The sequence below is a fragment of the Nyctibius grandis genome, chromosome 11 (genome assembly GCF_013368605.1).
Source record: "Nyctibius grandis isolate bNycGra1 chromosome 11, bNycGra1.pri, whole genome shotgun sequence".
Classification (NCBI taxonomy): Eukaryota; Metazoa; Chordata; class Aves; order Nyctibiiformes; family Nyctibiidae; genus Nyctibius; species Nyctibius grandis.
The window spans coordinates 2936020-2957984 of record NC_090668.1 but is presented as its reverse complement, the minus strand read 5'-3'; the positions used below and the strand labels follow the sequence as shown (position 1 = coordinate 2957984).

The 21965-nt window shown below is 44.3% G+C and overlaps 1 protein-coding gene and 1 pseudogene across 1 annotated transcript; one reads left to right on the top strand and one right to left on the bottom strand.

Moving 5' to 3' along the window:
* The window catches only part of LOC137668902 (protein FAM118B-like), a 257128-nt pseudogene that overhangs the window by 176142 nt on the left and 59021 nt on the right, over positions 1 to 21965 (bottom strand).
* Positions 590 to 4211, top strand: LOC137668855 (creatine kinase B-type-like). Its single transcript, XM_068410671.1, has 4 exons — positions 590 to 708; positions 2305 to 2428; positions 3153 to 3342; positions 3925 to 4211. The coding sequence occupies exons 1-4, from the start codon at positions 590 to 592 to the stop codon at positions 4101 to 4103; spliced, it is 612 nt and encodes a 203-aa protein (XP_068266772.1). The 3' UTR covers positions 4104 to 4211.

Here is a 21965-nt window from a genome sequence, read left to right as displayed (position 1 = left end):
TAGGGTTCATCTTGCTTAGGGGTGTAGTCTTGCTCCAAATGTGTGGTTCACTAGAGTAAGCCCTAGTTTTCAGTGGAACTCAGCTGCATGTTTTTCTTTCTCTTGCCTCCCAACTCCATTAAGTGAGAGGAAAGGATACACACTCAAGGTGCAATTCTGGCGACTGAGTGTGTAGTTGTTCCAAAACCTCTCAAGGGCAGGGTAACATCCTTGACTAGAATAATACTGTTTGTTGTATTCATGACCATGATTCTCCTTGGAAGAAAGCGCTCCGATTCTACAGTTAAACAGCAGTAATGATTCTATACGTCATGTGAGGGAACAAAGGCTACTTGTATAAGCCTGGAAGGTGCAGAGAAATCATCTGATACTGCCTTAAGTTCTGTAATGCTGCAAAGGCATTGCCATTGCAGATGAAAGCAAGGGAGGAACCAAACCCAGCAGATCAGACATTGGCATACTTTGTGTGTGGTCTCTAAAGTACCGGGAATGTCTAGCAGCTTTGGTCCCATCCTAAAGGTGACTCTCTCTTTCAGCTCTGGGGAGCCTGAAGGGTGATCTCAAGGGGAAGTACTATGCTCTGAGGAACATGACTGATGCAGAGCAGCAACAGCTGATTGATGATCACTTCTTGTTTGACAAGCCAGTTTCTCCTCTTCTGTTGGCGTCTGGGATGGCACGAGATTGGCCTGATGCCAGGGGTATCTGGTGAGTATGCCTGGAAGGGAGGAGTCATACAAAGTCCCTGCAAAAAAATCTTGAAGTTTTGGTTGTGGCTCGTACTGTTGGGCAAAATGGCAGCTTCTGAACTCGTAATATGGAATCTAATGAAAAACTTGTGTAGTCTTCTCTGGGGAAGTTGCATCTAAGCCAGCAGAATTTGAACAAGTGTTACCATGCACTACACCAGGCTGCTAGGAACAAGCCAGCTTGGGTAGCCTGTAACCAGCGTCTACCCATCCAGCACAGGTTAGTGAAGCACCAACCAATAATTGAATCGGCTTGTGCAAGTAGATCACTTCTAAAGGAGTAGATGTGCCACTACATTCAGCTCTTGTCCCAGGAGCTTAGAGTAACTTGTGGTAACAAACCGTAGTGTTGGCTTAGCTCAGACCTGATACTGAATGCATAGTTGCTCCCTTGTAGTCTGATCACTTCTGTTTGCAGAAATTCACGGTTGCTGGACTAGTATGGCTTTACCCATACTAGTATGGCTTTACCCATACTAGTGATAAGATGTCCCCCCCTGCCCCCAGAGACTTGGTGACGTGAGTTGACTGATGCAGAGGTGTGGAAAAGAAGGATCCTGCTTGTCAGATGTAGGTCACCTACATAAAACTCTGCATCTCGGGAGCTTCTGCAGCATAATTAACTTGCTCCCTTGTAAGCCAAGGGCTAGGTTTTTATCAGCTGGAATACTCCAATCTTATTACTGTAGCTGCTTTGGTACAACCCAGAGGAAGCATGCTTTGTTTCTGTAGGTCACCTTTAGGATTGCGTCATCTACCTGCAGATTGCCAGCACTAGATAGCGCTGTCATCTGGGCATGACTAATCTACCAGCTTAAAGTGTAAAGTCTCAGTGTTGTCTGCATAAATAACTTTCCTCAGGTACTAGTTAGTTTTTGATCCTAAGCAAGCTGAAAAATTATCAGCATGATAAAGATTGACGTTAGTACTTGCTGCCAGCTGCAAGCTAGGACAAGAGGGGCCCTTTGGTATTTGCCAGACATACATGGATATGCCACTACATTCAGCTCGGGTTTTTGTAGCATCTCTGAAGAGCCCTGATCTAAAAGGAATAGTGAAAACTCAACCTAGTTCTCTAATAAGGTACAAAGTGCAGTTTAACAGAATCTGACAAAATTCTGATAAAAGGCTTTGTTATACATTGTCAACACGGTGTCATTATGAACATCGCTGTACAGGGCTGCACCAAAGTCTGTCCTGATCACCCTCCTGCAAACTGTGCTGAACAGATGAAATCCATTAAATTTGTAAACTCAGGGTGACTGGATTTTAGGGTTTAATACTGTAAGACTGGCTAATGTCATGTTATTACTCATTCTGACCTGTTTTGATATATGCCAATTCAAACTACCCCTTGAAAAGAGCAGGGTAAAAACTACTGGCTTAATTCTGTTAGATCCTGCACGGGCAAAAGAGGTAAGATTAATTTCTTTGAAGAAGCAACTAAATGAGCCTCTCAAAATAAAAGCTGCAATGACGAGTAATTTGGTGCTATTACAATTATCTTGAAAATGTCAAGTGGGACAGACAACAAGTTATTTGCGTTGTCTCCTAGGCACAATGATAACAAGACTTTCCTTGTTTGGATCAATGAGGAGGATCACCTTAGAGTTATTTCCATGCAGAAAGGTGGCAACATGAAGGAAGTATTTACCCGCTTCTGTACTGGGCTAACACAGGTAAATCAATATTGCCTGAGCTGTAGGTTCAAATGGTACATATTTCTCCGGTTAGAGCTGAGAATGCAAACTCTTTCAAGCCCCCTCCCGAGTCCTGCACGGTGGTGCTTCATAGCTTGGGTCTCTGGGAACACCCTGATGAGGTCCAGAGCTGTGAGGGCTCTGAACCACCTATATTGGCAAAGCATAGTGGCTATGAAATCTAGAATGTGTCCTCTGATGTGGTACCCTTATCCAGCTGTCTAAACCGTACTTAAAGGATTACTACCTGGCTCTATAAATCAAACATTGAGACACCCTGGGTGGGAGGAGAAACTGCTTGAATGTGGACGAGCAAAGCTGGACTGAAGTTTCTAAGCTGAAGGCTTTTCTCAGCTTCTAGTCTTGATATGAACTTGAGCCTTACCATCCCCTTCGCTAATCCTAACAGACATGCCAGCTTGACACATACTAAATAAAGCTTCCCAACAGACAGTGACTTCAGATTTCATAGCGTAGCTTAAACTTAGCCTGTCTCACTGCTAGGAGCAAGAGTAAGGCCTTAAAAGCCCCTTGTTGGTGACCCTTTTTCCCAAATGGAGGGAGGTTATGGGACTGACTCAAATAGCTGTTCAAACTGTTGTGGCTGTTGCTATGTAACTGAAGCTGTAAATGAGCACTAATGGATGACCTACATCCTTTGGGCAGAGAACAATCTCTAAACATCCATTCTCTCTATTTATAGATAGAAACTCTCTTCAAGTCCAAAAAGTACGAGTTCATGTGGAATCCACACTTGGGCTACGTCCTGACCTGCCCATCTAACCTTGGAACAGGGCTTCGTGCTGGTGTGCACATCAAGCTACCAAACCTTGGGAAACATGAGAAGTTCGGAGAAATCCTTAAGAGGCTTCGGCTGCAGAAACGAGGCACAGGTGAGAGGTGGTGATACAGTGATGTCCTAGTCAGGCTGCCCTAAGACACCAGCAAAAGCCTGGCTACAGCCAGAGCTGTGTCTTGGTTCACACTGGCAGTGCCTGTCAGACCATCCAAAAGGGACTCTTGTAAGCCCATGGAGAGAACCAAGCCTTAAAATCATAGCCTGAGGGGTTGGAGGTGCCAGTGCTCTTCTTCGACCTTACTGTATCTGGTTATCTAGGTGTGTCCTATCTGGTATTCTGAGCACCAGGTAAGGTGGACCTGATGGAAGCTGTTGCTGTTGTAAGAAGGGGTCGGCATCTTGATTTAACTTCTGGCTAGGAAATAGCTACAGCAGGTACTTCTGAGCACAGGTTAGATTGTTCTTGGCTTACAAGAATAAAGAGCTGGCCTAATGGCGTGCTCAGTGGCTCACGTTGGCAGTCACGTGCAGCTTCATCTCCCTGCACATAGGAGGCGGCAGTGGCAACTTCTAGAGAGTTGTCTTGCTGTGTTCCCACTGCAGGCTAGTGAGGGAAGAAAGGTAGACTTCCCTGTGCTAGCAGTGGTCAGTGTACTAAGTAAATCTCTTGCTCCAGGTGGTGTGGACACAGCTGCTGTCGGAGGGGTGTTTGATGTCTCCAATGCTGATCGTCTTGGCTTCTCTGAGGTGGAGCTGGTGCAGATGGTGGTGGATGGTGTGAAGCTCCTCATTAAAATGGAAAAACTCCTTGAGAAAGGCCAGTCCATTGATGACCTCATACCAGCTCAGAAATAAAGCACTTCTTTCTCATGCTTCCTAACTTATTGGATGAATAATAAAATGTCACTGCAACTCAGACCCCTGGAGTCAGAGCCCACTTAGTTACACTGTAGAGAAGTCTTCCATCCATCTGTGCTGGAGTTTATTTTTTTGATGGTTGAGATGTTGCTGAAAATGAAATAAACTATTTCATTATTTAGGCTCCTCCCACCTACGCCCCCGCCAGCCACACTGGCAGCTGGGGAGTCGCCGCTGCCCGTGCCCGCCACAGTCAGCCCCCGTTCCTGTCGCCTGGCCCCTCAGCCCCACGCCGCCTGCAACCCGATCAAGCCGCTCGTCCCCTCAGCCTTCTGCCCTGCCGCTGCCGGACCCGGCCTCCTGTTCTCTCAGCGCTCCTTGCTGGGTCCCTGAGGATGGGGGACGGTCACCGACCGCCCTCAGCAGCCCTCTGGGCACCCCTCGGCTAGGGGCGGCCATCCCAGCTGGCTTGGGGCTTGCTGTGCCTCTTGGTGAAACTTGAGGTGTCCCAGTGGGTGGTGGGTTGCTGTGAAGGGCCATGAGGGTTACCAGCGAACCCAAAGGGAACTCATGGTTGTCACCCATCAAGGCGTGTGTTTGGGGAAGCTTGAGGGCCGCTGCCAGCGGGGGTGAAGCCCCTTCCCCAGGGAATGGCTCTGCCTTTGCTGTTGGTGGACCTGGGCCTCACCTCCGGCGCCCGGGCAGGCAGCTTCCAGAAAGCACTGTGTGCCTTCCCTCAGGGGAGCCTGCTCGGAGGAAAGGCAGCTCAAGGCCGACCAACCTCTTCATGTGGGTTTTGTAAGGCTGTAGGAGAAACCAGAATGTGGGCTCACAAGCAGCGGAATCGTTATCTAAACCCCAAATAGCATGGTACTGACTCCTACTTCTGTCTCATGTTTAGGATTGAAGTGATGTGGAGAGCCCTGCGTGCCCCGGTGATACGGGGGATGTAGTCAGGAGGCAAGGAAGAGCAAAGGAGGAGAATATCGCCTCATCTTCTGCTTGCAACAAGCCCAGGCCACCTGGCATGGGAGGGGTACGGGCATAGCAGAGAGCATGTGAATCACCCTGGACGTGCAGGTAACGTTCCCAGCTAAATCAGATAACGCTCTGTACAGTGCTGTGTTCACCAATAACCCATAATCCACAATGGTGGAGGAAAAGTCAACCTTTCACAACCAAGAACATAATAATAGAGAGCCATTTAGATGATTTTATGTTTTCCTGGAGGTGGGGTCCTCTGGCCTCTCACCCTCATTTCCTCTTCTTCTTCTAGACATACACTGGTGTGCTCTGCAGGACAAGGATGAAATGGAGACCTCTCTCTACAGGTCTTTACCTCACAGGTAGGTGCTAAATCAAAAACGTAGCTATGGTTTTCCACTGAACAATTAGCAAGGAAGTATACCTCCAATGCATAAACCAGTGTACGTCTAAACACAGCTGGGAGATGTACTATCCAAAATGTTTCTTACACACCATCAGAAGATGGTTAAATAGCCCAGTATCCTGTCGTCAATTGAGCAGTGGATCTGTTTTACTTAAAATGTCATGGGTTTGGATGAATGCTACTTTGATTTATTTCCATCACAAGAACTTTCACAGGCCAAAAGCAAATGCAAGCCCCCGCAGGCACCCTTTCATTATGATTTTTATCATTTGAGCTGCTAGTTCATTTTCTCACAAAAATCTATTTTCAATTACTTTGGTCCAATTCGTGAGCCCAGGAGAATTGTTCTCATATACCATTTTCAATTCATTATTATCTCTAGCACTCCTCAGCAGGCTTTCCAAGGAGAGGATGGTGATTAGCCTTTGCCTGACAGACTAATTACAAACACAACACAATGAGCTGCTTTCCAAAGAACTGGACAGTATTTGCACAACAGAAAGGTTATAGTCATGGACAGGGAAAGATGAAGTAAGAAAATGGATGACAGGTCAAGACAGCCCTCCACGGTCCTTAAATTTCACAGACACTCACTCATAACACCCTACGTTTACTACTCCTTCCAGACGGCTGCAGTGCTGATACATTAGGACCTGAAATCTTAACCTTTGCGAGTGGAACAGTAAATCCCAATCTTTCTAAAAGGCATCCGTCCCCATTCAGCTCTGCATCTCCCAGTTCACATTCATCCTATTAGAGATCACTGCAATAGTTTGTCATTTTCCTCATCAACAAGTTTGTATCTTGAACATGTTGTACAGAATACTCAGCACCTCACTGCTGACCATCAAATCATAGACAGTAGAAACAAAGCTCAAATATTTTTGAATGAGGTGTAGCAAATTAATTGCAGAAATCGTTATCTGTCGAGCTGAAGAAGAAACTAAATTATGACAGAAATTTTTCAGAAAGAATTATAACATTTACTGGATTTTTCTGAGCACAAGAAGCGCTAAGAAATAGGAATATGCAAGCAATCATTCATAGATCATTTACAAGCTTATCCTCCAGTGAACCTGCATTAGAACACATCTAAATACATATAACCAAAGCAAAACCAGACTATGAGGATACAAAAACATGGGTATTGGGAAAACACTAAGTAAATCAATAAAGCAAATAATGTAAGGATCAAAATAACTAGGATTTTTTTAAAATTCCTTTAAGGTGGTCACAGAATCACAGAATCAAACAGGTTGAAAGGGACATCTGGAGGTCATCTGCTTCAAACACCTCAGTCAGACCAGGTCCAGTTAGGTGTGCTGTAACCAGTCCCACTATGGGTATCTCCAGGGACGGAGAATCCCTGGGCCCCTCTTCCAGCATTTGATCACGCTCATGGGGAAAAGCTTCTGAGTGTTTAACCAGAATTTCCCTTGTTGCAGTTGTGTCCATTGCCTCTCCTCTTACCACCACGCACCTTCAAGGAGAGTCTCATTCCATCTTCTCTGTTTTCTCCCATTACAGAGCTGAAGGCTGCAACGAGATTTCCCCATTAGCTTCTCTTCTCCCAGCTGAACAAACACAGCTTTCTGCCAGCCTCTCCTCACATGTCAGGTGCCTCAGCCCCTTAATCATCCAGGTGGCCCTTTGTGGGACTCACTTCAGTTTGTCAGTGTCATGTTCCCTTGTACCATGGAGCCCAAAATCGGGTACAACACTCCAAATGTGATCTCACATTCTGGGTTTGCAGATGGTGCTCATGGGCCCGTCCCTCTTGTTTTGCAATAGGGCAAATGGAGCTTAGTCATAAAAGAATTTCTAAGTTCACATGATCCATATTCTCGTGTATTTGCTGTAAATCATCAACCAACAGGTGCTTATATTGCAAGATTGAATTTGGTTCACAAAAGTGTCTCTCATTGTTTGTTGAGTGCCTAAAGAAGCTCTTCCTTCCATGTGCTCAGTATCATCTTTTTTTTTTTTTCCAAAACCTTTTTTTTTTTTTACCAGAGCATATTTTGCTTGTAATGTCAGTACACATTATCACTAAAAACTGCCATCTTTTGGGACATTTTGAGTTGATTCCTCCGTAAGAAATTTGTGCTTTTTGTAATCCACTGTTTTGCTGTGGAGAATGTTACAGATATGAAAATTAAATTCAGTACCAGTCATGCCTACCCCACCATATTGATACTATTAAATATAGCAGAAATTGTGTACCATCCTTTCCCAGAGCAGCTGGAATGAAACAGAAGGGTTAAATAGGAAAGCAGAGAAATGTGATGAGTTGTTTTCGTTTTGATGCTCTGCTTCTGTGCTGAGTACAGAACTGGAATAAAAAAGGTGGTTTTGAGGACTATCTTTTAGCCCCTTGGTTCTGGGTATTTCTAACCTGCAAGAGCTTTCAGAGCCCTACACATGCCATTAGGCTGGTGCAACACTATTATAATAAAAGGATTTCTAAACTCATCCCTTTTCTGCACAGGTGCAGACAGAGTAGGACCTCTAAAGAAAGGGAGGGCTGACAAGCCTATTGTCCTACTAGGGGAGAAGGAGAGAGGGAGGCAGAGGGAGAGGGGGGAAGAGAGAGACTTTTTTTTCTTTTCTTTTTTTTTTTCCAGAACAGTCCGGTTCATCCCAGCCCACTATGGGTTTGCTGCAGACTCAGTTCTGGAATGTCTCCTGCCTGGACTTGAGTGCACAAGGCCTTTTCATCCTCCTAAACCAAGGACAAACCTGTTGCTGCAGAGGCTGATCCTTTAAATCCTCAGGTTGTATCTATACAAGCGGTGTAGTGTGCAACATTGGTTCTTTCCAGGTACGAAACTTCTGTGTCCTTACATGTGAAGCTCTGTGCATCGCACGGATACGTGCCTGTTGGTGCTCAGGAAATGGCTTTTTCCTTTCTGGACCAAGTAAAGCATCTGTGTCCCTGGTGGAATTATTTTACACCTTTGATTTTTCCTCATTTATTTGAACACACACATTTTAGAGAAATGAAGGAGAATAGTTACATAGAATGGTATCTACATTATTTTACGAAAATGTTTTTTTAGAATTACGGATTATGCAACAAAAACTAAAAACAGGAACACAACATCTGTAATACGTGGAATTTAAAAGCAATTTCTTAGTTTTTTAATTTTGTGATCATTTCTCCAAAAAAATCTGTGGTGCAGCGGTAACACTAGTAGCAGTTTTTATAAACAGGGAAAGCAAAGCTATAGGTATTGCACCATGAAGCCAAATTAAAGAGTACTTAAGGGTATTTAACCACCTACAGACACATAAGTCTCCATTTGGCTTTTTGATAGTGTCTGCATGGGTAACTTTGGGAATAAATGGGAATTATATGCCTTAGTGTTTTAGAAAGTTCTCTAGGCATTCACCTACATGATTAGGCAGCTAGAAAGTTTTGCAAAACCTTTTTTTTTTAATGCATTAATTAATGTTCGCTAGAATATCAACCCTAATGACAACGTCCTCAAACACTGACACAGTTCAGCTAGATCAGATCAATTACATTTCCTACAGTTGTACTTTTGAAGGAATTTGTAGACTTGGGAGTTCAAATCTCACCGAAAAGTAACACAACTCCTGTTCATTTCAGGCGCCTCTGAAATTTTGCTTAATAAGCTTCCAAAGCCCAAATCTTCAGAGATACCCAAGTGCCAAAGTCTCACAGGTTTCAGTGGGAGATTGCTGGGCACTCAAATGCTTTTCAGTAGTGTGGTACATATTTCTTTGCTGAAAACGAGATTGAGACTGCTTTGAAAACGTACATAGGTCTCAACAAGAAAGGTCCCCTGAGGAGAAGGAACACGCCTCCACAAAATCCAATGTGAATCAAAGTGAAGACGTTTATTAAGCATAAGCTGTCCCTTTTATACATTTTGTACTTTCCCTGGCTGTAAGCATGTGCATTGCTATTCGTTAATATTACTAAACATACTCTTCTTTGATGTGTTCATTGGTCACTGCTCTGCCACTGGTCCTTCCTTAATTGGCTCCATCAGTTCTTGTTTCTTCTCCTCTGTGTTCGGCTCCCACCGGCTACTCCCTCAATTCTTGTTTGCTCAGCTGCTGTTTTTCCTCATCTCTTGAAGGTCAGCTTGTTGACACTAGCTACATGAATCTTCTCACGCAGCTAGGCCTTCACTCCATACTCTCATACTTCTGGCTCATTACATGACCATTCTGCTCCAAAAACCCCTCTACAATTCCTCCTTTCTTTTCTTGAGCCAGAAAGGCCGTGTTTATTGTCCGCTGCAGGGCCCTTTGCAAGCAGGAGAATAAACACAGTAATACAAGGATGATAATACAAATCACAAACAATCCCATTAATAGCATTTTAATCAATCCGACCAGCCATCCAGGAACCCATGCTGTTCCCGTATTTTCTGCGTGGTATCCATGAGCTCTTTGATCTGCTTATGAATTGACTTGGAATGATCATTCAGATACATGCAACACATCCCATCAAAATCCTGACATCCATGACCGTGCACTAATAATAAAAAGTCTATAGCAGCTCTATTTTGTAAGGTAGCATGTCGGATACTATCTACATCATTGGCTAATGTTCCTAAAATTCTAGAAGTTTGATCAGCTCTTTTTGCAACCCAGCAAGCTAAATTTCGCAATTGTGTTAGTCCTTGTGCAGCAGCAACACCCGGTGTAAAAATAGAAGAAAGAACTACTTTGGTCCTAGACCATAGTTCTACCTCATCTTTACATTCTTTCCCTAAGGTAGTGACACTTCTTTTAATCTTTTGTAGGTTAGTGTGGTTTAATATGACCTTTCGTGTAGGCATTAGTAAGCTTAATTTACCTATGGTACATGGACCTCCCAGTTTTTTACTGGGCAGCCCTGGCCAAGCCCTATCTCCACAAATTAGGAATAAACCTTCTGGTAATTTTCTAGGCATGGCCAAATCCAGTGTTGGCTCTGTTCGACTGCGCCCTACGTTTGCACACCAGATAGATTCATTTTGCCACAATGGATTACTGGGTGTGACATTTTGTAATCTCTTTATGTAGTTTTGATAAATGTTTGATCCCTCTGTGTAACTGAAAAACACACAGGATTCTGCCTCTAAAGTTCCTAGGATGTCAAGTTCTTGGGGCTCTAAGGGACTGACAGGCAAGCTATCGTCCCATAAATCCCAACGTTCGCCACATTTCATTGCATTCTCACAGAGGCTCTGTTTCAGCACATTCAACCCTGCCACTATCTCCTTACTTTCAGATCTGTCTAAGGGGACCCCCACTAGAAATGTATGAAAGGGTTGTTCAGGCTGAGCTAAGGAGGCACAAAACTGCGTCTGGTTCAAGCTCCGCATCAGAGTCACCCAAACGTCGTGACTCCCCTTCCAAGGTGTAGGTGGAAGGACTATCGGTTGATGACCTTTTGTCAGGTCCAGGATCCAAAGCAGGCTTAACACAGAAAAAACAACCCCTTGCTTCATCATGACTGCACCTTTTGCTCCCTTTTCTATACCTCCCATGCAAACCTTTTTTCACACTTCCCGCAGTCAGGGCACTGGATCTCTCGAGAGGTCAGTGTTCTGAGGCAGATCCTGAGTTGGCTCCTGTAGTTCAGGTTGTTTTTGTAGCCATGGCTTCACCCACTTAGCTGGTACCCATTTGGCTCCTGTATCTGTAACGACACATGCATACCCTCGACCCAATGTTATTAATTTCATTGGACCTTCCCACACACCAGTCACCCCATTTTTTACCATCACTTTGGCTTGTTCCTGTTCTTTCTGAAAAGCCTCCATACCTCCCTTTAACCCTGCACCATGTTTTACTGCTGGAGGTACAGAGTAGTCCTGTGGCAAGCGTAAAAAGTTTAGTACATAAAGCGCTTTACACAACCTGTCAGGAGGAGATAGCCCTGGCTCTCCCCCTTTTTGTTTTTGTAAAAGGTGTTTCAGAGTTTGATTCATGCGCTCCACAATAGCTTGTCCCGTTGGTGAATGTGGGACACCTGTTACATGTGTTATACCCCACAGTTGGAAAAAGTCCTGTGTGGCACGTGCCACATAGCCTGGGCCATTGTCCGTTTTAATCGTCTGTGGAATGCCCAGGGCTGCAATAGCAGAACGCATGTGTCGTTGAACGTGTTTGCTGGATTCGCCTGTTTGTGCTGTAGCCCAGGTAGCAAGGGAGAAACAGTCAACACTCACGTGGATATATTTCAGCCGTCCAAATTCGGGGATGTGTGTTACATCCATTTGCCATATCTCCAACGGTCCAGTACCGCGGGGGTTGACACCAGGTGCTAAACCACCCCCAAGATGTTGACAGTCTGGACAGGACTGGACTATCCCACGTGCATCTGCACTGCGTAGCCCAAACTGACGCCGCAGTACCTTAGCAGATTGATGGAAAAAGGCATGGGATCGTTGTGCTTGAGCGAAGCGATCAATTGAAGGCGCAGCCCAGGCAGGTGCGACAAGTTTGTCTGCCCGAGCATTGCCTTCAGCTAAGCCTTCCAGGAGTCCTGTGTGACTACGGATATGTGTGATGAAATATGGATGCAGTCGCTCTGTCAGCAAAAGCCATAATTCATGAAAAAGTTGGTATAGTTGTTCATTAGCTATCTCTTTGAGCAGAGCACGCTCCATCCTCTGGACAATCCCTACGACATATAAAGAGTCACATACCACATTAACAGGTGCTGTGTTCCATCGCCGGAAGACCTCCACCACAGCTCGCAATTCTAACTGTTGTGTAGACCCTTGAATGTCAGATAAAATTACATCATGACACTTCCCATTGTCTAGCCATGTTAGTGCTGCTTTTTGAGCTTTGCCTCCAGCATCTGTAAAAACGGTGACACCACTGACCGGACGTTCTGACCTTTTTGGTAATTCTTCCCATTGACCCAATTGCAACACAGAGAAGTATTTGTGAGGGGGTAGATGTACCTTCAACTCGCCCCTATAATCCAATAACGCAACTTGTAATGGTATGGAATTTTGTAATGCCCATTGTAGATACTCTGCAACCAGTGGAATAACCAAAAAAGCAGGTTTGACACCTGCTATCTCTACAACCCTCTGCCTTCCTTTCATTACAAGTTGTGCTATGGCCTCTACTTTCGTAGTGATGGTACGTTTTGGTTGCATAGGCAAAAAGATCCATTCCAGCACATGTAGAGGATCCTTGTCAGTCACCCACTGCATAATTAATGCCAGGGGGTGGCGATCGTGATTGATAACCAATACTCCAATACTGTAATCTGGGTCCCAACGGTGAGTGTATGCCATAGCTATTTTGGTACTCAGGTGTTTCAATGCCTGCTCAGCTTCCTGTGTCAATGTGCGGGGGGCATCTGCACCGCCTCCTCCCTTTAGCAATTGCATCAAAGGTGCCAATTCAGCATTGGTGAGACCACACAGGGTTCGCACCCAATTGAGGTCTCCCAAAAGTTTTTGTACATCATTTAAAGTACTGATATTCACACGAATTTCTAGTTTTTGGGGTCTAACAGTTGTTTTGGTAATTTCCCACCCAAGGTACTTCCAGTTTTCCTCCTGTTGTACCTTTTCTGGGGCTATTTGCAATCCACCTTTTGCTAGTTCAGTCTGCAGTGTATGAATCAATTGTTTTTTATCCAATTGTTTCCCTGCTATTAGAATGTCATCCATATAATGGTATATAATCAAATTTGGAAAATTCCTTCGCACAGGAGCAAGTGCCCAGGCCACATACATTTGACACATTGTCAGTGAATTTTTCATTCCCTGTGGTAACACAACCCAATGATAGCATTTCATAGGTGCAGCTTTGTTCACTGATGGCACCGAAAAAGCAAATTTCTGATAGTCATCAGGGTGCAAAGGGATGGTGAAGGAACAATCTTTTAAGTCAATGATTAAAATGTCCCAATCTTTAGGGATCATATTGGGGGATGGGAGCCCTGGTTGTAGGGTTCCCATATCATCCATGTCCTCATTGATTTTTCAAAGGTCATGTAACAAACGCCATTTGCCACTTTTTTTCGGAATAGTAAATATTGGGGTGTTCCATGGGCTTGTTGTGGGCTCAATATGACCTTTTTCCAGTTGCTCCTGTACCAAGCTTTCAAGGTGGGCGATTTTTTTCTGCAGACAGCGGCCATTGATCAACCCAAACTGGGGTTTCTGTTTTCCAGGTTAGTTTTAGGATTGGTCGCCCTTCATCAATGGCCGCCTCTAAAAACCCTCACTGTTAGTTACCAAACGTGCCCCTAATTGACTTAATGCATCTCTCCCCAGTAAACAAATGGGGACAGGCATCACATATGGTCTTACTGTACAGGTACTCCCATCCTGCAATTTGCAACAAATCACATTTGTACTGATTTTAGTGGTCTGTATTCCCCCGACCCCCAAAATGGGCGTAGGGGGGATCTCCGATGGCCACGAATGAGGCCACGCTGCTTGACTGATTATTGTAACGGCTGCTCCAGTATCAATCAGCATAATGATCACGCAAGTTTTCCCACCAGGTTCTTTTAGTGTTACCCGTTCTGTTGGTTTTGCCTTGCTGATATCCATTGCCAGATAAATGTCAGCCTGGCCTGTTGATCCAAAACCCCCAGCCCCTCTTATCTGATTCCCAGCTGTGGGCACAGCTGATTTAAAGGGGACCAGTTGTCCAATTTTTTCTCCTTTGGGTATATGAATTGGTGGCAGGGGGGTCCATACCATAATAGATATGACCCCTGTAAAATCGGCATCGATTATACCGGGTAAAACGAAAAGACCTTTTCGGGTCGTAGAGGATCGCCCGATAAGTAAGGCACTCAACCTGTGACCCAGTGGGCCTTTCATATCGGTGGGTATACATTGTACTTGCGGGTCTATCAGAGTCACCTCTACTGCTGTGGCAATGTCCACCCCAGCACTCCCTCTTGTGGCGGCGGCGACGCCATCCAGGCAGCCCGGGTGGAAGACCTGTTTTGTGTCCTCGCGCCGGGTCTCCTCGCGCTCACCCCCCCCCGTTTCCCAGCCGAGTTCCCTGCTTAGTGAATCTAGATCGGCATTCATCTGCACGGTGACCGTATTTCCGGCAGCGATTGCAGGTCCCTGCAAACTCGTGACTTTTTACTCGGCATTGAGCCTTAAGGTGTCCCGGTTTGCCACAGTTGTAACATTTTGGTCCCTGATCGCCTCTCCCTGATCGTACTAGAGGTTTCACCGCAGCCGCAAAGGCTGACGCCATGTATCCTGCTGTTTCTTCCGTTGTTCCTACGCGCTCACACGCATCCATCATTTCTGCCAGGCTAGAATTTTTGGGTAATGTCTGTAAAATGCGCTTACAAGTAGGATTAGCATTGTCGACTGCCAACGACATTAGCAACGCCTCTCGAGCTACATCGGTCAGCGATGCCCTTTCCAATGCTTCACGCAATCTTTCTAAAAATGTCATATAAGGCTCAGATGGACCTTGCCTTATTTTTGTATAGGCAGGAATTACTTTCCCATCTTCTGGGAGGGTTTTAAAAGCCTCTCGGGCTAAGGTGGCAGTAAGTGCCAAGGCTTCTGGTCTAAGTCGTGCCTGTCGTTGTGGATCACTAAACTGCCCTTCTCCCACCAGTTGGTCAAATGTTATCCCTAAAAGAGGATCATTATCTCCCCTCCCCAGGTTTTCCACCGCTGCAGCCCGTGCTGCGTCATGCCACCTCGTCCGCCACAAGAGTTCCTGCATCGGGGTTAAAATCATCGCCATCAATTGCTTAAAATCAAAAGGTGTTAAAAGCGTAGACATAAAGATACTATTTATAAATGCTTGGGTATAAGGTGCATGCAACCCATTTTGTTGTATCGCTTTCCGTGCCTCCTTAACAATCTCCCACTGTAATCCTACCCAGCGCGGTGGTTCTCTCCGATTTCCCAAAATAACTGGGAAAGCTGTGGGCAGAATCTCCCCCTCCACTAGCGCATTCTGTATAACTCCTCGCCACCGTAATCGCGGATCGTCTCCTCCCCCGTCCCCCATGACAGAGTGCATACCAACATTCCCATCCATATTTCTCATGCGGCTAGTCCCAGCCGCCTCAGCAGCCCCCCCGGCCCCCCTGGCCCCCCCGCGTAGGTGTTCCCTTTCTTCTTCTCTCCTCTGCTCCTCCTTATGCTGTCGCTCAGTTAAGGTCGTCTGTCTTTCCAGGTCTTGTAATTTTGCTAACAATTTTTCCGCCCAAGCCACCGGATCCTTAAATTTCCCTGGACCGCCGGCAGGCGATGGGGGAGACGACGGGGGCAGAGGGGGATATTCGTATTCGGCGCGATTTGCGAGATTGGCGGCTCGCGGAGGCTTGAAGGGTGGGGGGGTGGGGTCGGGCTGTTGCGCATCAACCTCCATTTCCTCCGGTTTAGGGGGCTCCCCTGTTGATTTAGGGGGTATTTCAATTTTCTCCTGCTCTTCTGGTGGTGCGGAGGGGTTTGAAAAAACCAGCATTGGCGGCTGACCAAAAACACGAAGACCTCTCGCCCCAGGGTTAACCTCTGTTGGACGCAGAGCCGTAAAAGCCCCTGCTGCAACAGCCCTCTCTGCTTTCATTTCTTGAAGAGCAGTAAGAACAGCCCTCCATGCAGTTGCCAGTTCTATTGCCTCCTTTTCCCCACTGCTTATCGCGTCCCATAAACCCTTTCCAATATCTTCCCAAGTGTCCACCTTAAAAGCGCTCTGGGGGTCCGAAGGGAACCCATGCTCTCGACACCAAACTAACAGTCTCCGGAGCAAATGCTCATCACGTTTCACTCCTCTCTTAGAGAGGATATGTAGGAGAAGCCTTACTATCGCACTTTCTTCTTTAGAAATATTTTGGCCCATCTCCTTTTTCCCCCGGCTGCTCACCTCACTAAGTGTCCCGTTGCAAGGTTCTTTTCTTTTCTTGTGAGTCGTCCTCCGTCTCGCCCCGGTCTTCAGACCTGCTGAGCCGTACTCCAGCCGGTGTACCTCCTTCTGGGCTATTCCCCGAACTTGCCGTCGATCAGCGTCTCATCAGGGTCACCATCTGAGGAGAAGGAACACGCCTCCACAAAATCCAACGTGAATCAAAGTGAAGACATTTATTAAGCATAAGCTGTCCCTTTTATACATTTTGTACTTTCCCTGGCTGTAAGCATGTGCATTGCTATTCGTTAATATTACTAAACATACTCTTCTTTGATGTGTTCATTGGTCACTGCTCTGCCACTGGTCCTTCCTTAATTGGCTCCATCAGTTCTTGTTTCTTCTCCTCCGTGTTCGGCTCCCACCGGCTACTCCCTCAATTCTTGTTTGCTCAGCTGCTGTTTTTCCTCATCTCTTGAAGGTCGGCTTGTTGACACTAGCTACATGAATCTTCTCACGCAGCTAGGCCTTCACTCCATACTCTCATACTTCTGGCTCATTACATGACCATTCTGCTCCAAAAACCCCTCTACAACAACTGAAGCAAGAATATTAAGACTTCTTGCATTCTGTTCACATTTTGGTAGCAGCTTCCTTAGAAATACATTATCATAACAGGAAGTTGAATAATCAAGTAGAAAAGACACTGGTTTGGCCATTATTTTGTTAAATTGGGCATACAAACTACCATTGTCTATCAGTCCTCAATTCTGCTCACAGCAGCAGCTGCTTTGAGACCTGTCAAGGGAAGATAGGCTGCAAAAACCCCACAATCCATGAAGAGGTCCACATCCTTTTTATTCCTATAATTTGCAGATTAAGACTTCCAAGAGAATCTAGAAGCAATTCTGCGGGTTTGTACACACAATTTCTCCCCACACACATTTTTCTTACATGGATTCAAGGCTCATGAGCTGTATGTTGGCCCTACTAAGACCAGCACCATGGTTCTGGTTCTTGATGTTAGCACAAAATAGATTTGGTGTCCAACTTACAGTTGGTTGAACACAGTTGATTAGGACGTCCCTTAATAAAACCCTACAAATCTCTGGGGAGATTTCTAAACACATTCCCATGTCCTTTAGAAGTTCTGTGAGGAACAACCAAAAATTGGCCAGACCAGCCAATCTTGGCTCAACACCCAGTCTCCAGAAGGGGCCAAAAGCAGATGAGAAATTGAAAAATGCAAGAACAAGGCAAGCACAGAGCGACACTGTCCCTTATACCACCTAAGCTCGATGCTGATGGCTCATCTCAGCTTATGCTTTCCTTACGGAAGAAGCCACGCTAACTCTTCTCCAGCACATCATATTATCCAATTACCTACCACATTTACTTTTGCTATGTTTTATCTCTAGACATAGTGTCTTGCCCAGTATGGAAACAGAATGTAGTTCCTACATGATCTTTGGCATCCTCTAAGGAAGACTAACAAGTCATTATCAGATTTTCACTCCTCTGGCACTGAGATCAGTTTAAAGAACACGTGACACACCTTAGTTAGTAGTTCAGCAATTTCAGCTTTGTGTTCCATGTGAACTCCTGGGTCAATATGCCAACTGGGCCCTGGCAACCTTTCCTTCTCCTTCACCTTCTCCCTATGGCAGAGCAATAAATGGCCCACACCCCCAGATCTAGTACCCAGATGTCTCTTGTTCAAGAACAGAGTGCTCAAAGAGGTGGCTCAGATGATTTGTCAGCTATTCACGTTGCTTGAGAAGGGCATGCTCTCAAAAGATTTAGTTATCATTATCAGTATACTCATTGTCATTAAAGTTTTTACGCCAATAACATAAAAAAATGTTAAGTATAACAAAACTGTTATAAATAAATTTTAAGAGGTAAAATATACACCAGGAAGACATCAAATTACAAAATGCTGCATCACAGTTTGATACTAAACACTTTTCTTTCAAGAAATTCTACTTCAATGCATCCTGTCTTTCTAAATTCAGTATTTATTTTAAGGGAAAAAAAAATCATATTCCTTAATGGGGTTTCTGGTTAATGTTTTACATGCAAGTCTACAGAAACAAGAAAAGCAGAGCATAGTTGTCTTATTTCCTATCTTTTGATGAGAAAGCTAAGCATTTATTCCTGTTCACATTAAGCTGGTGCATATTGCAGGTTCCTTATTCTTCTGTTTATGTAGAAGTTTAGAGGTACATCTGCTTAGAATTGACTGGATTTCTATACCATAGGAATATAAAATCTGAGAAACCAAATTGGCTGTGACAAGGTAACTTTTCAAGATAACAGCTTCTTATCCGCAGATGCTGTTAATTTGTTCAAAAAGGAAAAAAAAACCACACCACCAAATATCAAAAAACAAAACAAAAAAACAAACCACTCTGCAGCATTTTTTCCTAATTAGGGCGTTAAGTCATGGCAAAAATCTAATGCAACAATTTCCAGTAGTATTTTGACCAGGTACTCCTGCTCACAAAGCAGCAGGACACATAAATTAAGGGCATACCTTTCTCCACTAGCTACAGCAGCTCAAGGTCTACAGCAGTAGGAAACTTCCTCCCCTTCCCCCAGGTACTCAGAACCTGAATAGGAAGAAAGGCCTGACTAATGTCTAGAGATGCTCAGTGAAACACTAATGAGTAAAGAATCACAAAACTGTTGGCTTGAAGGGACCCCTGAATGTCATCTAGTCCTTTCAAGTGGTGCTATCGCAATGCTAGGTCAGGTCAACCATGCCTTTGCCTATCCCTTCTCAGCAGGGCTGCCGCTCAGGCCATCACCTCCCAGCCTGTACTGACAAGAAAGGAACTAAAATCCACAGGCCAAGTGCTTTAGCTTCTGAACTACTGTGTAAGAGAAGTATCTGCTATCAGAATGTAGCCCTGGTTTATTTCACTCCTTTCCCCCACCTGTAATATTGAGTAAATTCAGACCAAATTGGCACAATTTTTTTTGAAAATGTGCAAACAAATATCACTTTGAAATACTTTTAAAAGTGAACACCGAACAGACCCTATGGACTCCTCCAGAGATATGAAACTTCAGTAACTCTCAGTATGACTGTTGTGACAAGTGCAAAAATGATGGCTTCTTTAATAAAAATGCACTTCCACATTCTAACCCAGCAGCACACAGATAATAAAGAGACAGACTCATGTCACAAACAGCAATATTTTTAGACTTGTGGAAAGAAAACCAGCTATAGAATGCAGTCCTCAATGACATCGGGTTTATTTTGAATATGGACTTTGTCAACAGAAGTTTCTCTGAAAGTGTATTTATTTAGCTAGCACACACATTTCACTTCACTAGATACGAATGGCAGGTAAGTTATGTTAATGTCCTTGCAGCATGAAGAGGAATGGGGAAAACAAACATTTCCAAACATCTGCCAAAGTAAGCAGGATCTCCCCAAGACTTGTGGATCTCAGCATGGTGAGACCTCTTTCTGTAAATCCATTTGTCATTACTGTCCACTCTCAACTTTGTACGAGCACGAGTCACACACATTACTGGAGAATCCAGTCGAAGCCCTTTACATAAATCCTAGGGAAAAACACAGCAACTAAGCCTGCACTGTTTCAGCAATACACGCACTGGTGTTTAGGAGACAGCAAAATCCAAAACTATAGACACAGGAAGATTTTAAAATTAATCTTATTTGCATCTTTGTATGTTCGGCTAGTCAAAAAAGCAACCAATGTGAGGACAGGAAGAAAGAGCCAAACAAAACAACTTTATGCTGCCATGTAAATTTATGCTGAACCCACATTTTCAATGCTGTACATCATCTTCTGTTTTCCTTAAGTTGACCAAAACTAGAAAAATTAAAGAGAAAGCAACAGGAATAATCATAGATATTCCAAGATATCTTCAGAGAACTAAAAAGATTAGGCTGTTTCTGCCAGGAAGAGAGGTAATGGAGGAACAGGATAGGCATCTATGAATTCATGAATAGTGTAGAGCTGAATGAAGAATGACTCATCAATAGTCTTCACAATACAAGAAATATGATGTTTTCAATTAAATTATCAGGCCATTGGAGGGGGGGTTGTTCAAAAAGCAGTTGAACAAAATTTACCAAAGGTAGGCCCCTGTGTTTCTGTGACACACATCAGTAGGCATGTAACCTCAACTCAGACGGCCTTTAGGCATAGGCCAAGAGAGGCCCAAGGAGAGATCCCTCTCCATCTGCCCTCTTTTCTGTCTGTTGCGTAAGGCTCTTTGCTCCTGCCCAAGACAAGATAATGGGCTGGCAGACCTATGGTTCAACACAGCACATCAATTCTTTGGCATGGCTGTTAAAATCAGTACAAAAAGTTATGAAGTGAGTTTCAAGACTGGAAGATTCAGGTAATATGATCATGTAAGTATAAATGGAAACAGCTAGAACATAAATTTACAGCAAGCTGCTACCTAAATAATCCTGATCTTCTTCCATCAGCTCTTAGTCTAGGTAAATACTCATAACTTATGAAGCATACTGTTAGGCTGCAATCAAACAATCATTTTAAAAGGTAAAATTAACTTTGCCTTCCAAAGACTGACTAAGAAAAAACACCTGGAGGTTGTCTGCTAGCATTTGAGGGGCTGCCAGTTCAACATTTGCACTAGAGACTGTTCAGTTCCCTCCACCTCACACTGAAGGTGCTGCCAAAACAAATTTCAAGTCCCATTTCTGTGCCGGCTTGTGGGGGGCATACTTCCAGGGCTCTGCGACGTCAGCAAGAGTTTGCTGGAACACAGTTACAATATTTGAAATTCCTCCTGGAAATTATCAAAGGAAGAAGTTAAATACTTTAATATGTGAATATTCAGGAGTTTTCCACAAGTCTACTTCTACTAGAAAAGGGAAATCTGTCTCTTTTCTCTTCATTCAATGTATTACCAGCTTTGGCCGCTGCTTGTTGGAGGACTATTTTAGTTCAGGGAGATTTTGACGAGAAACACTGTGTTCTCGAATAATTTAACACTGCTGTTGCAGTAGTAGATAACGTACCTGGTTTCTTACTGAAGGAGAAAATTTTAGTTGTCTTGCCTTCCACTGTTTATCTAACAAACTATACGGTACTTTACTGGAAGTGAACAAATTAAGATTGAGCTGAATTCACAGGTTCTCTCTTGCCTTCAAAACCACTAAATGCCCCTCTATAATAGTCTGAGAGCAGTCAGAAACAGCACCTCAAATGCTGGTTTGCAAGTGCACACATAGATATTATGGACCCTACTGCAGGTGTTAAAAGGAAGATAACTTTTTGGCCCAAAGTATGCACTATGTTTTTAGTCTCCCATTTCTCCAACACTGTTCAATGTGGATGCTGCTAGGTATGAACACCAACCTTAAGCTGGAGTAGTTAGCAGGCTGCTTCTTCAGAGACACATGATGTATGCCACTATCAGAGTTTCGGCTTGGTATCACCTCCTTTTATTTCTTATCCCAGGTAGGCATAGCTGGAAAGAATTTCTTCCTGGTTCAACAAGGTCTGTTTGGGGGCCCCAAGAACAAGGAGGATGTTGTAAATACCTTAGACATTCGACTAACCTAATTATATAAATAAACAAAGGGGAGCCTTTTTTTAATTTCGATGGGTATATCTCACTTCAGA